General features: G+C 40.4%; 4 protein-coding genes across 4 annotated transcripts in view; all 4 read left to right on the top strand.

Moving 5' to 3' along the window:
* LOC128361008 (protein phosphatase 1 regulatory subunit 14A-like) overlaps window positions 1-3,115 on the top strand; it is a 16,807-nt gene extending 13,692 nt beyond the window's left edge. The window contains exons 2-4 of the mRNA XM_053321578.1: window positions 127-207; window positions 670-702; window positions 1,618-3,115. Of these exons, the coding sequence (XP_053177553.1) occupies window positions 127-207; window positions 670-702; window positions 1,618-1,755 (252 nt within the window). The 3' untranslated portion in view covers window positions 1,756-3,115. The remainder of the gene's footprint in view (window positions 1-126; window positions 208-669; window positions 703-1,617) is intronic.
* A 4,205-nt stretch (window positions 3,116-7,320) lies between these two features.
* On the top strand, window positions 7,321-10,601 carry LOC128360046 (P2Y purinoceptor 14-like). The gene is made up of 4 exons (XM_053320358.1): window positions 7,321-7,446; window positions 8,254-8,427; window positions 9,591-9,850; window positions 9,950-10,601. The coding sequence occupies exons 1-4, from the start codon at window positions 7,321-7,323 to the stop codon at window positions 10,599-10,601; spliced, it is 1,212 nt and encodes a 403-aa protein (XP_053176333.1).
* Window positions 10,602-13,123: 2,522 nt separating this feature from the next.
* Window positions 13,124-17,434, top strand: LOC128360045 (P2Y purinoceptor 14-like). The gene is made up of 3 exons (XM_053320357.1): window positions 13,124-13,255; window positions 13,347-13,606; window positions 16,819-17,434. The coding sequence occupies exons 1-3, from the start codon at window positions 13,124-13,126 to the stop codon at window positions 17,432-17,434; spliced, it is 1,008 nt and encodes a 335-aa protein (XP_053176332.1).
* A 2,034-nt stretch (window positions 17,435-19,468) lies between these two features.
* LOC128360043 (P2Y purinoceptor 14-like) lies at window positions 19,469-21,576 on the top strand. Its single transcript, XM_053320356.1, has 3 exons — window positions 19,469-19,594; window positions 20,565-20,824; window positions 20,925-21,576. Exons 1-3 carry the CDS (start codon window positions 19,469-19,471, stop codon window positions 21,574-21,576), a joined length of 1,038 nt encoding a protein of 345 aa, XP_053176331.1.
* The last annotated feature ends 2,962 nt before the right edge of the window (window positions 21,577-24,538 follow it).

Below are 24,538 nucleotides of genomic sequence, written 5' to 3'. Positions count from 1 at the left end.
CTTGTACTTTACTGTAGTACAGTTTGAGGTACTAGTACTTTACTGCAGTATTTCCATGTGATGCTACTTTCTACATCTCAGAGGGTTAGGATTGTACTTTCTACTCACTTGTCTGATGTTCTTCAGGAGGAGGAGATGCCAGAGGAAGTGAACATCGATGATCTTCTGGACCTGAAGACGACTGAGGAGAGACGACAGAGACTGCAGGTAAGGACACACCTGTCCGTCTGATATATGAGCTCATCTGAGTCGCCTTCAGTTTTTACCTTCACTCTGATCAGCTTAAAGAGCAACACGGGGAACATTTACACCCTGGGTTTTACCTGCCAGGCTTCATACCTCATACATACATTGAGAGGAAGACAGTTGATTTATAATCAATATTTCTAAAAGGACACTCGAATCAAACTGTTAAATGACTGAGTGGAGACTCTGTGGATTTTGTCTCCATCACTTTACATTGAAAGCACATTAGAAGGAGATCTTTTAGTATTCAGTATGAACAGGAGGAATGATTACAGACAAGAAAAAACCTCTGACTGCTGACTGATGTTAACTTCAAGGCAGCAAAACCTAAAGGAAACTGAACATGAATATTAACAGTGTTGAGGTTTCTATGTTTTATCCTCCTCACAGGATCTCATGTGTTTTTCTTCTTTGTGTTTTCAGGAGATTCTTCACTCCTGTAACAACAACACACAGGTAAGACCACACACACCTTTACATTATGACTGTAGTATTATTTTATTCTGTGTGAGACGAGGAACAGAAAGTTAACCTCAGCTCATCGTTGGAGTGTTGATGTGAAACATGAGAGCCTGTAAACACTCGTCCTGTTTACTGACTGTTTATTCAAAACCTGCTGACCCGTCGAATCTACAGCTGTAAAACTGACCTCTCTCTTTATTTATTAGTGTTGAAGCATTCCATGGTAAAACTGCACCAAGCACACAGTTTATATTCATCTAGTGTTGAGCTAAATATTACATTCAGCTGAGAAACACACTTGAGATAACGCTAAGCTAACACAGATAAAGAGTTAATGAATTACTGGAGGTACATTTGTCAGAAACAGAATAAAAATGAAAGAATAAAACTTCAATTTACAATAATCAGATTTTTCTCTTGTTCATAAATGCATGTTTTTACTTTTTACATTAACTTGTTTGATTTTGAGCCTTTTCTCTGAGCCTTCATCTGCTGGCATTTCCTCCTGTGCCACTATCAGTAAAAACTTTCCATGTGTGCAACGTTTGCTTTTAGAGACAGAAGAAGGACGTAAATCAAACAAAAATTATATTAAAATCTGCGTTTTTACATTTAAAATCAAGCTATAACACATTTTGATGAAATTGGTTATTGTACAGGTTGCACTAAACTTTTCTTAAAATATGTTTCCTTGATAGAGATCTGATACTTCATGGTAGATAATGTGGTATATAATCAGAATCAGCTTCGGTTAATTTTCATCTCCAGTTATCAACGTAAGAAAAACAGGTCCTGAACATGTTGATGATATCTGTGTGTTTAAGGCTGTGATGCACCGTGCAGCCTTTAGGGGGCAGTCACATGTAAAAGCATGTTTAATGGTCCCTGATCCGTCTCGTCCCCCTGCAGGTCTTCATCGGTGACTTACTTGTAAAGCTCGAGGGTTTACAGAAGCAGGAGGATCTGCACAACGATGGCATCGACCTCCCTCAGCTCCACATCTACCCCACCCGCCCCGGATCAGCCGACAGGGAGGTGCTGCACTGAGACAGTGAACGTTACCTGCAACATCTCCAACCGGATGGGGCTGAACTAAAAAACAAACACACCTAATGTCTGCATCCATCTAACCTGTCCAGAGGTTATTCCCAACATCAGTCACTAAGTTGATCGCTAAAGCCTCCACCTGTTCTCTGGACCTCATGCCCTCAACCTTGGTCGTGGCATACCTACGTACCCTCAACCCCATCAAGGTGGACATTGTCAACTCAATGGCCACAGTCATCCCTCACCTCAAAAAGCCTCGCCAACTACCAGTCGATCTCCAACCTTCAATTTTCTCGGCAAAATCTTGGAAAGAGCAGTTGCCACCCGACTCTGTCAGCACATGTCCAACCATTAGCTCTGAAACTTCAGAGTAACACCGCAGAGCAGAGATCTTCATCGAAATCACCAGTGAGCTCTTCATCGCTGCTGATTCTGGCCGCATCAGTATTCGTCTCCTCCTGGACTTCTCTGCAGTCTCCAACATCATCCTCCTCAAACACTTATCCAACTATTCAGGCCTCACTGGTACAGATCTCTCCTGCTTAGAGACCCAGAGAGTCATATCTCACCATCAGAGACTCTAGTTCCACCCTGGTCCCAGTTAACCAAGGTGTACCCCAAGGTTCTGTGCTTCAACCACTCCTCTTTAATCTACTTAGTAAAATAATCCGCTATCATGATCAAAGCCTCCACTGCTACGCTGATGACACACCGCTGTATCTCAGCACTGAACCATCCACTCAGCTTCCTCCACAGTCCTTAATGAACTGCCTAAACAAAATGAAAATCTGGATGTCATCCGATCTTCAAGGTTCAATAGCAACAAATTAGTACTCATGCTGCTCATGTGCTGCTCCAGAAGGTCTGAGAACTGGTCCTGCTCTATCTGCTTAATCCAAGTCCTCAAACCTGGATGTCATTCTGGACTCCACCTGCTTACTAAAGTCACTCATCAAATCCATCACCAAAATCCACCTCCTACCACCTCAAAGACATCCCAGACTTTGTGGCAGAGACCCACATCCATGCTTTCATCACTTACTCAGCCCTGGTAGCTCATCACCCCCATCCTCATCCACCTTCACTGGCTCCTTGGTCAAGTCCTGCATCTCCTTCAAATTCCTCCTCCTCACCTACAAATCCTATCAGACCTCCCCCGCCCCATAACCTGAACTTTCTGTCGACAATCCTGGATCTTTTTTAAAAAACTCCTGAAAACGTACCTGTTCAACCCGAGGTCTATCTAATTAATTCTGTCATTCTCCAACAATCTGTACTGTTATTATTTCTTTTCTTTCTTTTTTTTGTCTGCTTCAGTATGTGTGAAGTGTGCTTGGGTCTCTTGAAAGGCTCTATATGAATCAAAGTTACTATTATCACTCCACCCAAATATTACTTCCACCCCAAACAGGATTCGCTGTCAGGTAAAACAAACGTATCCATTCTGGTTCAGACAAGCAGCCCCACCCCTCTTCACATTCACCGTCCACCTCAGCTACTTCAGACGGAAAAAAAAACAGTCTAATATGAGCTGTAACCCCACCCACCTCAAACACCACTCCAAACAGGAGGACGCTTCATTTGTTCACGCTGCTGTGCCGTTTGTTAGCATGCAGCAGGGGTGGAGAGAGTTGTAATGCAAGCGTAGGACATTGAATCTCTATCAGCTGATGATCAAACAGCAGAAGGTGGAGCAGACGATGTATAAAGGTCTTTTACTCATCAAGTTATTTAATGCACAAAACAACTGTGTCAACATAAAGTGACGATGAGCTGGTGCTGATTCTGCTAAATAAAAGTATGACAACAAATCAAAAGTACCTAAAAAGCTTGTGATAGAAAATGTCAAACTATTAAATAAAAATGTTTTAACACTTTTACATCGTCGTCATATGAAGTATTAAACCTGTGGAGTATTAGCAGCTTATAAAGAGGCAAACGTGTTAACAAACGTCTTCTTTTAGCTCTGGTTGGGTCTCTTTTTTTTTATCAGCAGGGCAGGTAGAGTTCAGGTAAACTTTGAGTTTATCAGGAAACTGTTGAGACCAGAAGCAGACAGGAAATATTTGACAACAGGAAGTACAAGAGGCCAAAAAGCATCAGACAGTAAACACAAATAATCAGTAGCTGCAGGGTTTTAATCTCTTATCAGTAAAGTTGGTCTGATCTTCACAGCTCTTCAGATTTGTTGGAAACACAAACACAGATGACCTGAAGGGACTTTCTGTTCCTCAGTTTACTTCAATCAATTTAGTCACTGTGACGTTTTGGTCAAATATGACAAATTATTTCACGTTTTTTAACCTTTAACCTTTTTTTTTACAAGTTTCAGTCAAACATAATACTTTGTTTTTGTCACAGACCTTCACATCAGATTCATCAGGTCTTTGGTTTTGTATTTTCAGTGTTGTCCTGTTTGAAATCCCTCCGGTGACGCAGCTGTTTTCCTGGTTTCAGTCAAACTGAAGCCTGTTTGCAGTGTCAACACAAACTGCTGATATGAGTGTGAACAGTAGTCCTTCACACCAACACTGCTGCAGTGTGTTACAGGGTGTGCGTAACAAGAATCCTGTCATTTCACACAAAAACATCTATCAGAGTGTGAAATCCTCTCTCTTTGTATATAGTTTGATTCTTGCTTCTTTTATTGAGCGTCTGGACAACAAAGAAAACACCTTTTTTTCACTTATTTCCCTAAATACAGCATCACTAAACACACTCACTCAGGAACCTTTGAACCTTTCGGCTCTTTCTGCTTTCAGTTTTGTACTCCTGCTGTTCTGCTTTGTATATTTTGTAGCCGTCGGTTGAAGCCTTGTATTGTTTGTACATGATTTTAAATAAATCTGAGTGACAACAGTTTCTCCTGCAGAGACGTTCTGTTCTTAATTCAAGGACCATTTAACAATTTATTAAAACTCCTCATTTTGTCCATCATCATCTATCAGCTCTGATAACATGCTACTGGAATTAATGACTGACTCTGAGAACACAGATAGACTAGTAACAAGTCAGATGAGGCAGGAAGTCTAAGTCAGAAGTGGGTCAGATCACAGTCACAGTTCAGATTAATATGAGCCAGAAGAGGGCTGGACACTGAGGCCTAAATTCAGCCATTTTGGTCCAATAAAAGCATCGCCATCCCACCCTTTGAGGTGTAAAATGTCATCAGTAAGATTAAATATGTCCGGACCGTTTCCTCTCCTTAAGCAACCTTAGTTTTTAGAGTTTCATTTCCTTATCAAGTAGGAAAAAGAACATATCCAGATCATAGGTGATAACTTCTAACAGCTCTCTCATGTTATTCAACTGTGTTCAACCTAATTTAGAATGAACAGGATCCATAAATGTGTGGATTTGAAGAAGAAATGGTTTCAACATGGTTACTGATCAATGTGCACAGAGACCTGCACATGAGTAGTGGAAGAAATACACAGATCTACAGATTTACTGCAGTAAAAGTACCAATAAATCAATGTACAAATACTCCATTGCAAGTAAAGGTCCTGCAGTAAAAGTACTTAAGCATTAGGAGCAAAACAAAGTTCTGATAGTTTTTGGACTTTTTCTCTGAAATATTGGATCATTTGAACATTTATTGAAATGAAACCAATGTGTTATATTTTAAAAGCTTGTTATATTCTCCATTGTGTCAAACCTTCATCTGAAAAGTAACTAAAACTTACCAAAGTAAATGCAGTGGAGTAGAAAGTACAATATTTCCCTCTGAGATGTAGAAAGTAGCATCACATGGAAATACTACAGTAAAGTACAAGTACCTCAAACTGTACTGAAGCACAGTACTTAGTTACTTTCCACCTCTGTGCAGGACTGTGAAGTGTTGTATCTTTAAAACACAGCAGTCAGAGAGCACAGTCAGGCACTATACTGGTTGAGTCAACGGTTCATACAGATCTCAAAGACCTGATAGAAGAAGTAAAGAAGTAGTAAAAGCATCAGGAGGCATTTGACTGTAAAGATGGAGACAGTGCGCCCTCTGCTGGTGTCACACAGTACTGCACCAACACTTACATTTAATCATAGATAACAAACCATCTATAATCAATTTAACATCCACTCTGGTTGGATTACTTATCACCAGAGCGAAATCAAAGGGGATCTTGGATATATTAAGGGAATATAAAGCACAAACATCTGAGGTGTATAATGATGTCATCAGTAAGATTAAATATGTCCGGTCCATTTGGTGTCACATGGACGCCCAATGTCATTCTAAGATGCTTAATGTGCAGCTTGATCTGTAACCATGTTGATTATTACTACATTACATTTTAAAACAATTTCGTCACCTCATCATTGATCTTAGAGTCTCTGAACGCTACTGAAGGGAAGAACAGTGTTGTCTCAGAGAATGACTCAGCTAACCACATCGCTTTTTTCACATCTCTGTAAACCACTGCCTGTGGTTTTTGCATAAATGTTTGTCATGAGGAGTTTATGTACTGCAGCCCTACTATCTATCTATCTATCTATCTATCTATCTATCTGTCAGCAGGACATGGACTGACTCCACTGAGGTTGATGATGATATCAAAGAGCAGGCTGTAAATATAAAGACTACAGGACTTATTTTTATCTCCGAATATCACAGCTGCGTTTGTGATCGCTACACAGAAATAAAGCCTCTTTCCACTTACAAATAAAGACTTATACTGATAGTATACTTAAAAACCTTAAATTCTGGTTATAAAAAACAAAAACAAATAAAGACTTAACAGTGATGTCACATTGAGATGTTTGGTGTCAACAAACATCAGCTGAGAGAACACGCAATAAATGATATCTAAAAACCACAAACACATAACTCTACATCCAAAAATCTAACTTTTAAGGCCTTTGCTTGGTTTATGTTACTTTAACACAGCATATTCTTCTTATGACAGAGAAGCAGCAGCAGTGAACATTATGTCTGTTTGTGTGGGTGTCATGTTTTGTTTTCATGTTTTATTTTTTGACTTGCAAATGACCATCATGATCAGCTTTGCTCCTCAAAACTGTTAGTCAGAACCACACCTGATATCCCACCTCCACAACAGGAACACAGACAGGTGAGTGCTGCACGTAACTTTATACTCGAACAAACTGTTTGGGAAATTAAACTATCAAAAAATTTGGAGATAGACTGAAGGGAAGACTTTGATTCAACAATTGTAACATTTTTACCTGAAAGTATGTAAAGGTTAAATGAGAGTAATTAGAACAAGTCCTCCAAATCAAACTCCAGAAACAGAGGGGAATCTGGGCTGTAAGGAAAGATGATTCAGAGAAAACTAAACATCATATGGTGAATAAAATATCACATTCATTCACTGTTTATAATAATGAGCCAAAAAAGGAAATTACAGCCAACCACTGAAGTGACAAACCACAGAAGAGTCTGCAAGTTAGACTTGACTGGCTTGACACTTAGTGGCTTGACACACACCGTGCTGCTGTGTTGATTTGCTACCACCAGTTCCTGTTTTCAATGTTATTGAAATAACTTTTAACTTTGACACTTTACATATAACTGTCTTCCCTCTGTTAGAAACTCCAGAGACAAAAATGGACGTGACCTCATCATCCAACCAGTCCTCAGCTAACACCCAGAGCCAAGTCAACAGTCAATGTGAACACATTGATAAATCAGGCCACCTCTTCTTTGCACTGGCCTACAGTCTGGTGTGTGTGGTGAGTTTCAAATATTCACATCACAGTCTGTTAACAAACATATTCATATAAAAGTAATACAAAAAGGATAACACTATGCCACATACCAATTGGGCTGACAGAGGTCAGATAAATAAATAATACTTATAATAACCTAAATGAAATACATTAAGAAAGGGTTAGGGTTTATGATTAGACTGACCAGCAGAGGGGAATTCATGTTCAAAATAAAATGGAAACTGTAGCCAGACCTAAAAGAACTTATGAGAAGAGTGTCAGACAGTGTATTTAAGGTATTTAAGGTGTTTGCCATAACTGCATCTCATCTGCTGCTAAACCAAAGATAGAGGTCAGAGGTTAAGATCGACATCTTTGTTGTAAATGAGTGAAAAAGTTCTGAATATATCTATCCAGAATTTAGTTAATTTGTGACTTGCCCAAACATATGACTGAGGTTGGCTGGCTCTTAGTTACATGATTCTAGCCAACCTGCTCTCAGACAGATGGAGCCCGTGGAGCACCTGAATCTGCCTGAACTCATCTCTGATGAATACTGATGGTGAAAGCACCTGTTTCGTTGTCCACTGCCAAGCTGAGCCTAACATCACTACCACCATCTCCTCTGATATGAGATGGGGAATCTGTCCTTAGCTGTTAAAAAAGACCTTTATACCCATCAGCCCTTTTCAATCAATCAATCAGACTTTATTTCCACTTTTCATCCATGGTAATGTAACACAACGTGCTTTACATTGTAGAAAAACAAACAAACAAACAAACAAAATAATGCATACTGAAGTTGACTTGCCTCTCCAAGTCAACTCTCAGCTCTCCATCTGTAGCAGAAGTGAGCAGTCCAACTGCTGGTCTTGGCTGTGCCTGTGGGAGTTTGCCAGCCCTGATGAAGGTGGTGTGTTTTGGGCCGCAAACTTGATGGTTCTTGGACACAGCATCCGAGATGGCCTCTGCCACCGTCATGAGCACCTGGTCATACCACCAGTGGTAGTGGCCCTCCCCCTGAGCTGATGGGTTAGGGTTAGGGTTAGCTTGCTAAAAATATGTTCCAAGAGCCTTTTCCAGGTCAACGGGGACATGCTGGAGAGTGGGTCTTGAAGGTACATGAAGGTTTGCCAGACTAGGTAGGACGTCGTACATGGCTTGAACCATGAACATGATCCGTTGGGATTCTGCATACCAGATGTCTTTGGAGGAGATCCTCTTCTCCAGCATGCCCTCCCACTTGGCCCACCACCCTGCAGGTTTAGTCCTCCTTGACATCAGCCCGTACCTCCTCTAGGATGAGTTCTTGCCCTAGGCTTTGTCAAAACAAGGTTGTGGTCTGGTTCCCAGGCCTGCTCGTCCTGTTGTCACTGTACTCGCTAGAGCCTTGTGTCTCAGCCGTGACTCTGCTACCTCCAGGCCTTCCTGGGCTCTCCATTCTCTGCAGTGCTGCACTGCTTAGGCTGTAGGTAGCCACTGATCTTTCTCTGCATGGTCTCCACAGTAGATACGTCTCCGTCGTACACCAGCAGAGGCCAGAGGTGAGATGCTGTGCTGGTAGATCTAAGCCTTGAACTTACTAGGTAGTCCAGACTTGTCCACTCTAACTGTAACTGTAACCATCTCCTGAGTAAACCATGGATAACTGGGTTACTTACTGAGTAAGTAATGTTTGCTTAAGAGTATTGGGGCACAAACTAAACAGCACATTGATAGTGGATTCCATGATTGTTGTTCCATTAGCCTGTAATTCACTTGGAAATATTGAGAGAACTAAATTTCCCAATCCCAGAAGTGCTCAGTGCCAATGCATGAATAACTGCGCAGCAGATCCCGTCACAGAGCTGTGATTAAAGTTGGTTAAATGTAATCACAATCTTTCCCTTCAACTTCAACCGTGCTGTAGTTGCTATTAGCAGCCAAGAAATTCTAAGAAACAATCCAACAATCCAACATGTTCTACAGTGACTGATCAAGTATGTGGAGGTGTGAAAGTAGGCAGGGTTTGAGCTTCTCACTCAAGAGAAAAGTATGAATGTTTTCAAGGAAAGATCGATTGTGCGCTCTATTATCCACATTTATACAATTCATGATAGATGACAAAGACAAGTCAGTAAAATCACTGTTTTTTATCACCCTCTCATTCCTTGCCGTTTCTTCTTCAGGTGGGTTTGGTCCTCAACGGCTTCACCCTGAAGGTTTACTTCTGCTCAGCTCAGCGGCAGGTGTCCAACATCATGATGGTCTACCTGAAGAACCTGGCAGCCTCTGACTTCCTGCTCTGCCTCTGCCTCCCCTTCTATATAGCCAACTACGTCAGCAGCTCTGTCACTCTCCGCCTGGTCCACTGCATCTTTGCCACCTGCGCCTTTTACCTCAACATGTACGCCAGCATCCTGTTCATGGGTTACATCGCTGCTGACAGGTAGGCTGGGTGGCTTTGGTCTTATTTGATCCAGGAAGCAACATCACCCCACCTTGATGTCTGCTATGTTTTTGAAAAATCTGCCTCTTCTCTCTCTAGGTATTTTAAGATCATCCATCCTTTAAGAACTCGCATCCTGTGGACAGTGAAGGCTGCCCGCATCATCTCCACGGTAACCTGGGTTTTCCTCCTGGCTGTTGTAATCTCCTACATCACCCTCTGGTTCCTCACCCAGCCAGAATTGACCTTTGTCCCTGACACATGTGACACTTTGCAAAGCCCCCAGGTCATTGTATTCTACAAAATCATCCACATCTGCTCCACTGCCACCTTCCTGTTTGTCCTTGTCTGCATGATCTTCTTCTACTACAGCGCCTCCCGCAGTGTGTTGCAGGCACAGCAGAGGCAGCTGGCATCCTCCAGCTGCCAGAAGCTCATGAGGTCAAGCAGGAAAATGTTGGTGCTGGTCAGCGTCTTCTGTGTTTGTTTTGTGCCCTACCACCTCACTCTCATTCCCTATGCCTTACTGAGGAGGTATTGCTCCTTACGCCTGATGTTGCACTACCTGATAAAAGGGACCATCTTACTGTCAGTCCTCAATGTCTGTCTGGATCCGGTCATCTACTTCTTCAGCTGTAAGGCCTTTCGGACCAATCTGAACCTGAAGCAGATGTTCAGCAGGAACAAGCAAACACGGAGCACAGAGACAAGAAGGAACGAGGGGCGGCTGAGCATCATCCACACCAACTGATGAACACCGTCCATCACACGACTCAAAAACAACACGTTTGACCCAACCTCCTACTTTCTTTGGGCAATCACAGATTATACAGATATATATATATGATTAACAAATGTAATGTAAGCATGGCATATTGCTCAGTACTATTTAAAAATACATCAAAAATATAAGAAGAAGAGATACATCAAAACTTACACTCAAAAATAAATGTAGGACAAACAACCAATTTGATTAATTAGCATGTTTAGGTTTATTTTGTATGTTTAACTCTTCAAATATTGTCAATTACATCTGTTTCATGTGTGATGTGTGATAAAATGTGTGTATATGTGTTAATTTATCACATTTGACACATTCACCAAATGAATGAATGAGTGAAAACATCATTAAACAAGTTACTCTGAAATGCATTTCATATGATGAACCACACGTGTTTATATGTGAGCCTGTTACACAGAGACACGTTCTTATTAAGACCAGCCACTGAGATCAGTTTCCGTCACTACACTGAAGAACAATTTCTCACTTTCAGCTTTAAAACTCTGATAGATACAATTCAACCAAACATTGAAGTGCACAGGCAGCAATTTGTTTTGTAGTATGTCAGAGAAACTGGTTTGAGGTGAAGATTGTGTGCAAGATTATGAAAAGGACAGAATACGTGATCATTTGGTTAACAAATGATCACGTATTCTAGCCTCCATCCAGTTCACTGACTGTGACCACAGTGTGGTTGAAGGTTGAGTTCAGTGTAAGCGCTCACAGGAAATGTCAGTATAGTGATATGGGGAGGGTGGGGGGGGGGGGGATGCAGATCAACAGTATCTGCCACCTAGAAGTGCTATGTAAAAATAAATACATGTATACATGTTAACATTAACAACCAATGAGCAAAGAACCAGGAAATGAAAAAGCATCTGAACAGCGGTGGGTGTTTTCTGAGACATCACACAGTAACCACAGATCAGTTCTTCCTGTGAAAGCTGCACAGAAGGAAACATCAAAGCGGTTTCTATCTGACACCTTCACTGACAGACTGACAGGTGAGCGCTGCATGTATCTCACTACTTTGTGCTTTTAATGTTATGTTGAAATTTGAATAGTTTTAATGATAAAACCTAATATAGTTTGCAAGACAAACATATAAGAAACTGTTTTAAACAACTCTGGATACAGAGTTTACAAGTTGTTAACCACACTTCATGTTTCCTAGGTAATAACCTGTGTGCACACAAAGGTTTAAAGGGTTTTATTTATTCTTATGTGATTATTTATTGATTTGAGTTTATTTAACAGCTTATAGTTCATGAATGCAACAAGTGTCATGTACATTAAGTATCTAGCTGTAAGCTATTTACAGGCCTTTCCTGGGTTCAGCTTTTAAAACTATATGAAATGGGATAATATATTCAGAACTACTTCATACTTCATATTATCAAACAGTTCTTAATAGCCTTGTTATTACTGTGTATGCTACGTGTCTGCAATGCCCCTGGTCTGAGTCTGCTAAGGGACCTTTTCTGCTTGTCATACCTGTTTCTCTCTCTGCCCTTGTTTCCAAGTACATTTCTCTCCAAGTAATTCATTCATTGTTCAACTTTTTTCTTTCAAGAACTCACTAGAACTCGCAATAAGGTAGAAAACTTGATTGTCCATTATATTGCATGAAATTGAAATTTCCCTTCAGCTTCCTGCATGGTCACACAGTGTAAAACAGACAGTAAAGAACAGCTAAAACACATAAAGGGCATTGTTAGTGTTGATGGCTTTTTATTTATATTTGAGGTTTTCGTTTGTTTGTTTGTTTGTTTGTTTGTTTGTTTGTTTGTTTGTCATCTCCTGTTACATGGGTAATGAGGTCAGTGGTAGGTGAGCAAAAAGACTGTGGTGGGTGTTTTTAACACCCAAAGCACCACTAAGGATGTGGCTTTTCTTGGGGCAGCTTCAAGGTACACTTGACATAGATAAAACACAGTGAGTTTAAACTGTGAGAAGACAGTTAATCAAGACCAGTGGTGAGTCTGTGTCCATTGGAGAAAAGGGAGGTTCTGGTTGCTTATGTCTTCAGCTGTTGATTTATGGGTTGTGTACACAGGACGAATCACTTTGTTCACTTTGAGTTTTTGCATATTGAGTTCAGTACAGTTTTTGTTCCATGTGCAATCAATGCAGTTAACTTGCACAACTCTTGATTGCACTGCCTTTGTGGCATGACTTTAAACTATTTTGTAAATGACTGTGACCTTTTAATGGATGACAGAGTGCACTCTGTTATACTCTTTTGATACTTCTACTTTTAACTCAGTTTCTTATCAAGTTTGGTAGTGCTGTATGCTGCAACGATGTTCTACGGCACTGTTTATTTACCTGGGCCTCCTTTAGACTGAATCCAAAAGGCTTCTTCCAGCCAAACATTTGTAACAATATAGTCAGCTGATGGTTCAGTAGGATATATAATTAATGTGTCAAACTGTATTTAACAGTATAAAGATGACAGATTTGTGTTCTGTCTTCTTAGAACCTCCACAAACATGGATGAGCTGGTAGGAGTGGAAGTGACCTCAGTTACCAACCAGACCACTGATGATGATGTCAATCAATGTCATCAGAGAGATACAAAGGCTCACCTCTTCTTCATGGTGGTCTACACTCTAGTGTTTGTAGTGAGTGTCAAATATTCAGATTACAGTCAAATTCCCTCCTCCTCCTCTGTCTGCCAATCAGCACACATGTCAATCTGTGTTTCCTCTCCAGGTGGGTTTGGTCCTCAACAGTCTTACCCTGAAGGTTTACTTCTGCTCAGCTCAGCAGCAGGTGTCCAGCATCATGATGGTCTACCTGAAAAACCTGGCAGTCTCTGACTTCCTGCTCTGCCTCTACCTTCCCCTCCGCATCATCAAGTACATCAGCAGCTCCGTCGCCTTCCACGTGTTTTACTGCAACTTTGCCGTCTTTGGATTGTACCTCAACATGTACGCCAGCATCCTGTTCATGGGTTACATCGCTGCTAACAGGTAGGTAACAAACCATGCTGATTCTCAGCACAGATTAACAGTTTTCTGGATGTTATGATGCTTTGTCTGTTTTAATATGCCTGCATATTATCTTTATACTGACACTTTTCACATAGAGCACATCTAGACTGTACTCTTTAGTTTACAGACAACCAACATTACATAGATGAAAAAAGACATCAGTCATTGAAATTTTGTTTTATGTGAGAGTTGAAGGAAATATCCTGATCAAAGATAACTACTAGGGTCCTCATGGTGGTGCTGGAGACTAGAGTAATGCCATCCAGAGTAGTTATATCATTAGATAATGTGTTTCTAAGGTGTTTGGGGCCAAGCACAATAACTAAACTTTATCTATATAACACTTTTCTTAACAATGTTACAAGGTGCTGTACAGAAGAAATAAAATCAAGTAGATAAAAGTAAGACAAGGCAGCTTTATTTATATAGCGCATTTCATACTAAGGGGCAACTCAATGTGCTTTACATAAAACAAACATTTAACACACACAGGGGGTCGGCTTGGTCTTGAGACGCTGTAGCCTTTATTAACAGTCCACTGTGACTTACACTGCACATTTACTAATAAAACTGACCACTTTACTGCTTGCTGCTGATCCGTATCTTGAGTTTTAAAGTTGGTTCTTGCTGCTCCTTTCCGCCATTAGTCTGATCATCAGTAGGATAATGATGGACAGGACTTGTAAAGAGATGACAGAGCGCATTTCCACAGACAGAAAATACTGTTATTGGTTAACTGACTCTATTAATTGTTAGTTTACATGTGAGGGAGAGGTAGAGATTAATATTTTACAGTATTTTACAATTATTATGAAATACAGTAAGATACTGTTATATATCCATTCCATTATTTGAAAACAAAAGTTTATTAAAGTGTGTATAATGGATCTATAGGTGTTGCTGGTAGGCTACTGGATGTTGGTTCAGCAGTTATGAGCTCTGGAGCTGCAGTCACATCAGAGGAGGGAGGAGATGAGCCTGAAGTCTCTGACCATGTTCCCTCTGCATCAGTCAGCTGATGAGCTAGATGCTCCTGCTGCAGTAGAAGCTTCTCTAAATTATTTAAATAACGTAAAGAAAAGATTATAGATTAGATTATTATTATTATGTAAATATAGGCTGAAAGACATTACAAACGTAGATTACATGTATCTTCCAGACCTTTATATTAACCACACAACAAATACAATTTTATCAAAATATTCAAATGATCCAGTTATCTAAATATGTCCAAATATGATCTACGGAAATACAATTTAACATAACAGGAAAACTAATGTTAGCCCGAAACTATTAGAGGCATTTTGGACACATGAGGTTAGATAGTTAGGTGAATTAAATTAATTAATAAATAAAAATAATAAATCAAACCACCACTTTAATGTTGCAAGAAAACATTGGGTGCTAGTAAAGCTAGCTGTTATGAATTATAAATGAGGTTACAGTCCTACTGATGTTAGCTGTTAATGCTAAACGTTTCAGCTAAAAATAATAATATGCAAGAAAATGAGTCAGCTCATTTAATCAGAATCAATAAACACTAACAAACCTTTATACTGTGATAGTTTTCTCTTCTTTGGTCGTTCAGAGCAGCTGCTGATAGAAACACACACTCTCCCTCCTGGACAGCAGAGGCTCTCCTCTCTTCTTCATTTGGATTTAAAAGTGATTTATGAAAAATTAAAACACCACAAGTGTTTAAATATCACATTTATATAGTTGATGAAGTTAATCTAATGAGGTCTGTGAGTCTTAATAGTCCTTACCGTAGCATTACCTACTGTGTATCTAGGTTACCATGGTTACACCTACTGTGTATCCTAGTTACCATGGTTACACAGAGTTCGTTGCTGCGGCAGTAAAACAGTAAATAAATAGTTTGAACATCATATAACTCCCGCGAAACGACTCGTATCACTATAAGCAGAATTGATCCATCTGTCCGGTAACATCTGGACAGTCTGAAGAGCCGCGTTGAAGTTAGCAGATAGCTAACCGGAAGTTAGCTTCTCAACCAGCGGACATTCATCCAGCCAGTTCAGGAAAGAGGAAAGTTCCACAGACTGAAGATAATGTGAACAGAGATTTATATGGCAGTGATAGGCGTAATCAGTATTGTGTTAACTCGTTTGGGAAGGGCTTAAATGTGATGGTTTATCATTTATATGTAACAATCCAGCACTGCAGTGTGAAGAGCTGGCAAAATATAAAGTCCCACTGGTCGTATAGTGACCCCTAGTGGCTGTAGCCCTAAACAACCGCACAGGACACTTTGCACTTTTCACTGTATAATATTGCCAGCTTGTCCCCTCTGCCAGAGGTACGGGACTGTTGTCACGTCTCAGTCAGGCAAAAGAAATAAAAGAAACTTACGGTCATTCAGTAGATCATAGAGCAGAGGTCCCTTGTCGGTCAGCGAGCGGGTGTTAAATAACCCGAGGGTTAGATTGCTGATATCAGGTTTGGTGTTAGCTGACCTGGCTTCGTCCACACCTGTGCCTGTGCATTGATTTACGATGTGAAATAACAACAGGAATTGGAAATCAGTAAATCACAGCAATGGAAGTAGCTTTATGGCAGCTAGTCAGAGACAGTGGACCATGATAAGGGAAAGTGTCAGTACCTGGGTTGGTCACCAGGGGGAACTTGTGAGCGACACAGTACTGTTTGCTACCGGAGTAGGCAGGGAAGAAGAAGGCGGTCTGGACAGCATGCTGGATGTTAGCTGCTAATACTCTGCTACCCAGACTGTTGGGGTGGAGTCCGCCGACCCGGATTAGGGAAAGACGGTTCCAGAATAAATTGAAGCATTCTTTGGCTTTTAACTGTGTTTAATCTGTTTTTATTTGTTATCTGATTTCTTTGGGTTTTAAATTTGTGCTTAAACTTTAAAGCACTTTGGTGCAGAATCTGTTTGCTTTTTAAAGTATTATAATAATGTGTTTGTCAAGTTACTAGAACAGTTCATGTGAGTTTATCTTCCCATATGCACAGACACAAAATACAGGCACTGCAAGCTTAAGTGGTCATAAGCTTTCTCCGTGTCCTCGTATCACTGCAGGGGTCCAAAGTCTTGTCCTCTCTAGAAACAATATTGGAATCATCATTCCTCATGAAATCTGTGGTTTAACTATTAGTATCACTTATATTCAGTGAAATGATCTGCTGATGCCTGCCTCTCCTGTCTCCAGGTATCTGAAGATCATCTATCCTTTAGGAAATCACTTCCTGCAGACAGTTCAGGCTGCCCGCATCATCTCCACGGTAACCTGGATTTTCCTGCTGGCCCAATCGATCTCATTTGTCACCCTGTCACTCCTCACACAGGAAGCTCCAACTGCTATCCCTGACAGTTGTGAAAGCTTGCACAGCTCCCAGGTCACTATGTTCAACAAAATCATCCACATCTGTTCTGTAGTCACCTTCCTGGTTGTCCTGGTCTCTTTGATCTTCTTCTACCACAGCGCCTCCCGCAGTGTGTTGCAGGCACAGCAGAGACAGCTGGCATCCTCCAGCTGCAAGAAGCTCAGGAGGTCACGCAGGAAAATGTTGGTGCTGGTCAGCGTCTTCTGCGTTTGCTTTGTGCCTTACTACCTGGTTCGCCTTCCCTACATCTTCCTACCCAGGCATAGCTCTTTGAGCAAAGTGTTTTACTACCTGAAGGAGCTGACTGTCCTGCTGTCAGTTCTTAATGTCTGCCTGGATCCGTTCATCTACTTCTTCTTCTCTAAGGCGTTCCGGTCCCAGTTGAGCCGCGCGCGTGCCAAGCAGGGGGAATTAAGGGCAGCCGAGAGCCACCAACAGTGACACACTGCTGAGCACATCAGGAAGATGTTTGGATCCAAACCAACAATGAACTGATGTAGAACTGTGTGTGTACCAAAGCTCATATATCTTATTCCTCTGTTGTTGTTGAAAAACGATTAAGCACATCAGTGAGTGACATTGCTGCACTGGGGGACAAAATACCTAATAAAAAAAATCAACTCACTAACAAATTTCATATTGGTGATTCATTTTATTCATTACTCATTACTCAGTTTATATTTTCCATGCTACATTTTGAACTTTAATTTTTCGTAGAGCTAAGGACTTAAAGAGAACCTATTATGGTCATTTCAGCTTTAAACTTCTATTTTTGGACCACCACTGTGCATGATTCACAGTTCAAAAAACTCCTTATTTATCTTCTACTGGTCCTTTATGCCCCTCAGGCTGGCCATTATCCTGTGTATGTAAAAATCTATTTCACTAAAGAACAACTTCTCACTTTCAGCTTTCAGACTGATAGACACAATTAAGACCAAACTTTCAGGCAGCATTGTTATATTCGTTTAGTAGTATGACAGAAAAACTGGTTTGACGTGTAGATTGTGTGCAAGATTATGAAAAGGACAGAATACATGATCATTTATAAAACAACATCCATTTAGTTAACTAAGTCACATTTGAGTCTGTCATGATGTGGTGGAGTTCAGAAGTATTTAAGTATTCTGACGTTCCTGCAGAGATGTTCTGTTATTAATTAAAAGGCCAATTTAACATCATCATCTATCAGCTCTGATAACATGCTACTGGAATTAATAACTGACTCTTACACAGATAGACTAGTAACAAGTCAGATGGGGTAGGAAGTCTAAGTCAGAAGTGGGTCAGATCACAGTCACAGTTCAGATTAATATGAGCCAGAAGAGGGCTGGACACTGAGGCCTAAATTCAGCCATTTTGGTCCAATAAAAGCATCGCCATCCCACCCTTTGCAGTGTAAAATGTCATCAGTAGGATTAAATACTTCCAGACTGTTTCCTCTCCTGTTCTGGTGACTTAAACAACCTTAGTTTTTAGAATTTAATTTCCTTATCAAGTAAGAAGAAGAAAATGAAATGTCCAGATCATAGGTGACAACTGCATCAGCATTTTTTGTAATTTTTTCTAAACACGCTGAAACCTGCAATGTTCACCTTCAAGTTGACGTTAATTTGTTTCTCAACCATATTTGAATTCACACATATTGTGGAGTGAATCGCTGTCCGGTGCTAGTCAAACATACATATGGGCAAAAAAAGAGAACACGCAATAAATAATATCTAAAAACCACAAACATATAACTCTACATCCAAAATAAATTGAAACCGTGTGGATACTTCTAACTTTTAAGGTCTTTGCTTGTTTATGTTACTTTAACACATAATATTCTTCAGAGAAGCAACATCAGTGAACATTATGTCTGTTTGTGTGGTTGTCATGTTTTGTTTTTGACTTGCAAATGACCATCATGATCAGTTTTGCTGCACAAAACTGTTAGTCAGAGCCACACCTGATATCCCACCTCCACAACAGGAACACAGACAGGTGAGTGCTGCACGAAACTTTATACTCAAACAAACTGGGAAATTAAACCTAAAAATTTGGAGATAGACTGAAGGGAAGACTTTGATTCAAAAATGTTAACCTTTTTACCTGAAAGTATGTAAAGGGTAAATGAGAGTAATTAGAACAAGTCCTCCAAATCAAACTCCAGAAACAGAGGGGAATCTGGGCTGTAAGGAAAGATGATTCAGAGAAAACTAAACATCATATGGTGAATAAAATATCACATTCATTCACTGTTTATAATAATGAGCCAAAAAAGGAAATTACAGCCAACCACTGAAGTGACAAACCACAGAAGAGTCTGCAAGTTAGACTTGACTGGTTTGACACTTAGCGGCTTGACACATACACCGTGCTGCTGTGTTGATTTGCTACCACCAGTTCCTGTTTTCAGTGTTATTTAAATAACTTTTAACTTTGACACTTTACATAACTGTCTTCCCACTGTTAGAAACTCCAGAGACAGAAATGAACGTGACCTCATCATCCAACCAGTCCTCAGCTAACACCCAGAGCCAAGTCAACAGTCAATGTGAACACATTGATAAATCAGGCCACGTCTTCTTTGCACTGGCCTACAGTCTGGTGTTTGTGGTGAGTTTCAAATATTCACATCGCAGTCTGTTAACAAACATATTCATAGAAAAGTAATACAAAAAGGATAACACTATACCACATACCAATTGGGCTGACAGAGGCCGGATAAATAAATAATATTTATAATAATCTAAATGAAATAAATTAAGAAAGGGTTAGGGTTTATGATTAGACTGACCAGCAGAGGGGAATTCATGTTCAAAATAAAAGAGAAACTGTAGCCAGACCTTATAGAACTTATGAGAAGACTGTCAGACAGTGTATTTAAGGTATTTAAGGTGTTTGCCATAACTGCATCTCATCTGCTGCTAAACCAAAGATAGAGGTCAGAGGTTAGGATTGATATTTTTGCTGTAAATGAGTGAAAAAGTTCTGAATATATCTGTCCAGAATTTAGTTAATTTTGTGACCTGCCAAAATATATGACTGAGGTTGGCTGGCTCTTAGTTACATGATTCTAGTCAACCTGTTCTCAGACAGATGGAACCTGTAGAGCACCCGAAACTGCCTGTCAACCGTGACTCTACTACCTCCAGGCCTTCCTAGGCTCTCCACTTTCTGCCCTTCCGCACAACAATGCCTGCTGATGCCACTCTGGAATCCTTGGAGGCCTGGTAGAGTAGCGCCTCTCTAGTGCGAGAGACTCTGAACTCCCCGTCACAGAGCTGTGGTTAAAGTTGGTTAAATGTAATCACAAGCTTTCCCTTCAACTTCAACCGTGCTGTAGTTGCTATTAGCAGATATCACAGCAAGCCAATCCAACATGTTCGACAGTGACTGATCAAGTATGTGGAGGTGTGAAAGTAGGCGCGGTTTGAGCTTCTCACTCAAGACAAAAGTATGAATGTTTTCAAGGAAAGATCGATGGTGCACTCTATTATCCACATTTATACAATTTATGATGTAGACCACAAAGACAAGTCAGTAAAATCACTGTTTTCTTCATTCCTTGCCGTTTCTTCTCCAGGTGGGTTTGGTCCTCAACGGCTTCACCCTGAAGGTTTACTTCTGCTCAGCTCAGCGGCAGGTGTCCAGCATCATGATGGTCTACCTGAAGAACCTGGCAGCCTCTGACTTCCTGCTCTGCCTCTGCCTCCCCTCCTACATAGCCAACTACGTCAGCAGCTCCGTCACCCTCCGCCAGATCCACTGCACCTTTGCCTCCTGCGCCTTTTACCTCAACATGTACGCCAGCATCCTGTTCATGGGTTACATCGCCGCTGACAAGTAAGCTGGGTGGCTTTGGTCTTATTTGATCCAGGAAGCAACATCAGCACATCCTTGTTGTCTGCTATGTTTTTAAAACATCTGCCTCTTCTCTCTCTAGGTATTTTAAGATCATCCATCCTTTAAGAACGTACTGCCTGCAGACAGTGAAGGCTGCCCGCATCATCTCCACGGTAACCTGGGTTTTCCTCCTGGCTGTTGTGATCTCCTACATCACCCTCTGGTTCCTCACCCAGCCAGAATTGACCCTTGTCCCTGACAAATGTGACACCTTGCAAAGCCCCCAGGTCATTGTTTTCTACAAAATCATCCACGTCGGCTCCACTGCCATCTTCCTGTTCGTCCTTGTCTGCATGATCTTCTTCTACTACAGTGTCTGCCACGTTGCGTTGCTGGCACAGCAGAGGCAGCCGCAATCCTCCAGCTCCAAAAGACATGTGAGGTCAAGCAGGAAACTGTTGGTGTTGGTCAGCGTCTTCTGTGTTTGTTTTGTGCCCTACCACCTCACTCTCATTCCCTATGCCTTACTGAGGAAGTATTGCTCCTTACGCCTGATGTTGCACTACCTGATTGAAGGGACCATCTTACTGTCAGTCCTCAATGTCTGTCTGGATCCGGTCATCTACTTCTTCAGCTGTAAGGCCTTTCGGAACAATCTGAACCTGAAGCAGATGTTCAGCAGGAACAAGCAAACACGGAGCACAGAGACAAGAAGGAACGAGGGGCAGCTGAGCATAATCCACACCAACTGATGAACACTGTCAACAACAAAGTGATTTCATTTCTGACATCTCCAGCATTTAGAGGTTCTGACACTGAGCTAATAATAACTGCAAAGATTTTAATTTGGATTGATAAATTGATCATTGCTCAGCTCTAGAGTTAGATCTTATTGATCAGTTGGTTTAGCTTGCCTTTCACCTTAATAAGTAGCTCAGTAACAGCATCCATTAATCCAACAAATTAATCTCATGTATAATGTGTTATTGAATGCATAAAAAGCTGTTTTGGTGTGGACTTATGTTTATGTAGATATATTCAGCGCTTATTAAAAGTTCATTGTTATTCCCCAAATGTGGTTGTTTTGCCAGGTTCATGTTTTCCATCAGTGAAACTGGTTTGAGGTGAAGATTGTGTGCAATATTATGAAAAAACATGTGATCATTTGTTAAACAAAACAGCTTCCATATAGTTTACTGAGTCATATTTGAGACACGCAGGCTCAAATATGACTCAGTGGGGGCTGTGGGAATGATGCAATATGTGTGTTTTTGACCTTCCTGTTGTATTCCCATCTACTGTGCAACTTTTGGTCTGGTTTGACTGTTCATAAAGCAGAAGGTACATGTTATGTATATGTCGATGGATATTAAAGACTGATACGTCAAAGTTAAGACATGATATTACTATGTAACGGCCTTTTAGATGCTCAATGATGTCTTATGTTGTTGCAGCAGTTTTTGGTTTGATAGTACTTTTGTGTTTGTCATGAGGCTGTGATCATTCTAGAGGCCACAAATGGTCAATTTATACATTGAGGTCTGTAGCAGTAGTAGGACTACTATTCCCAGGATGCTTAGCTCCCACAATGCAATGTGTGTAATGTGCTCTACCTGGTTCACAGTAAACAGAGATGTGACTTGAAGCAACACATTGGTTTCCCGTGTTGTTATTATACAAGGTCAAGTTTCAACAAAATAACACATTAACGCATTTTCATTTAGATAACCTGAGGTGAGAGGTCTATGAGAATGGCCATGCCAGTTTTTCCATAGACAAAATTTAGCTCAACGTTGGAGTGTTATTTATCCTCCTTCCTGACAGGTAATCATGACATAGTTGGTACCAATAGATGCTTTATGTCATCTAGTTTCCTATGATACCAGTATGTAATATGCAGCTTTAAAACTCAGCCCACTACAGCCTCCTGTACAGTCCTGCAGGTATCAGAGGGTTTATAGTTGTGAACATGCAAGTCCTCTACCATCCACCAGATGGTGCTGCTGCTCCCTTCACAGCCCTACTTCACATGGCCTTGAGTAGAGGAAGTCATTTTGGAGGACAAATAAGTTCAATCTTCACATCTTTTAAAATGTTGTATTTAACTTGATTTTTATAGATTTTAGTTATTCTATGTTTTATTTTTATAGTTACTACTTTACTACTACTATTTTATTACTATTCATTTAAATTGTCAGTGGGTTTTATACTTATTTTCATTATATATTATAAACAATGTTGGTGTTTTTTATGACATGTATATGGGTGTTGAGGGCTTCTTTTTACCAGGGCAGATTCAAGTTGCAATCGATAAGACCCACAGTAAGTTTAAACTTGTGAGATGATGTTGTGGGGTAAACTGAAAGAGGCTTATTTAAATAGATCGGTGGTGAGTCTGTGTCTCTTTGAAGAAGGAAGTTATGGTGACAATTGTCTACATAGGTCGAAACACTGTCTGAGTTTTTATTTAGTAAGTCTCAAATTATCACCACTGAAATACACATTCTATGCATTTCATTTTCACTTTATTTTATTTCTATCAATGTTATCAAATGGGTTTCATTACATCCACATTATATTATATGCTTTCATGTTCTTCTGAGGTCCTTTTAATGTGAAGCACTTGCTGCATGTCATTTATTCTGTTGTAAAGCACTTTGAGCTGCATTTCTTGTAATGAAAGAAGCTATACAAATAAAGTTATTATGATACATTATAATTATTATTAACTAAAGTAGTCTACAGTCATTCTAGCAGCTGTGTGAGGTTGCACCACATTGCTAATTTCAGCATGTTAATATGCTCAGAATGACAACGCTCATGTTCAGAAAGTATAATGTTGACCATGTTTCTTAGTATCTATCTTAGTTTAGCGTAACTTTGGTTGATTAGCAGTAATCAGCTGAGGCTGATGGCAGTGTCGTTAGTTCTGCAGGTATTTGTTCATATATCACAGACTGTGTTGTAGCAGTTTGACCAGGAGCCGGGTGCCAGTCAGAGTGCAAGTCTGACAAAGATAATATTTCTTAGTTAGGTAGGAGACCCAGGACACGCTGGAGAGACTATGTCTCTCGGCTGGCCTGGGAACGCCTCGGGTTCCCCCGGGAAGAGCTGGACGAAGTGGCTGGGGAGAGGGAAGTCTGGGCTTCCCTGCCTAGGCTGCTGCCCCCTGCGACCCCGGATAAGCGCAAGAACACATAACAAATGTAGACCAGGAGGCTGCAGCTCAATTAAAAGCAGACAGCAGCAGATTTTGAGGTTCACTGTGTAAATTAGAAAGTTGCTTTACTGATTTGTATGTTTTGTTTTGAAATCTGTATCTCGTGGTTATTTTCTCAATAATTTATTACATGTTGGGTCCATAAAAAAAAAATTCTATCACTCTTTCCCAAAATCCCAGATGATGTCCTCAAATATATTTGTTTGTCCACACAGCAAAGATTATATGAATATAATTACTTTAACATTGTAAATGAGTTTCTATCAATGTATTGGTCTGCAAATCATTACAGTTAAATTGATCTCTGTTTACGTCATGATTCTGGTGTGATTTGTCTGTACGTGTCTGCAGGTGGGTTTTGGTTGGTCAGTCTTCACTGCTGACTGCAGTTGAGCTAAAAGTGACACAGCAACAGTCCTAGTATAACTTAAGTGTTTTTTTTTAATTTTGTGGTCCCCTAACCAACAGTGAGCAAAGAACCAGGAAATGATAAA

This window comes from Scomber japonicus, chromosome 6 (assembly GCF_027409825.1).
Source record: "Scomber japonicus isolate fScoJap1 chromosome 6, fScoJap1.pri, whole genome shotgun sequence".
NCBI lineage: Eukaryota > Metazoa > Chordata > Actinopteri > Scombriformes > Scombridae > Scomber > Scomber japonicus.
This window is presented reverse-complemented; position numbering and strand designations above follow the sequence as displayed.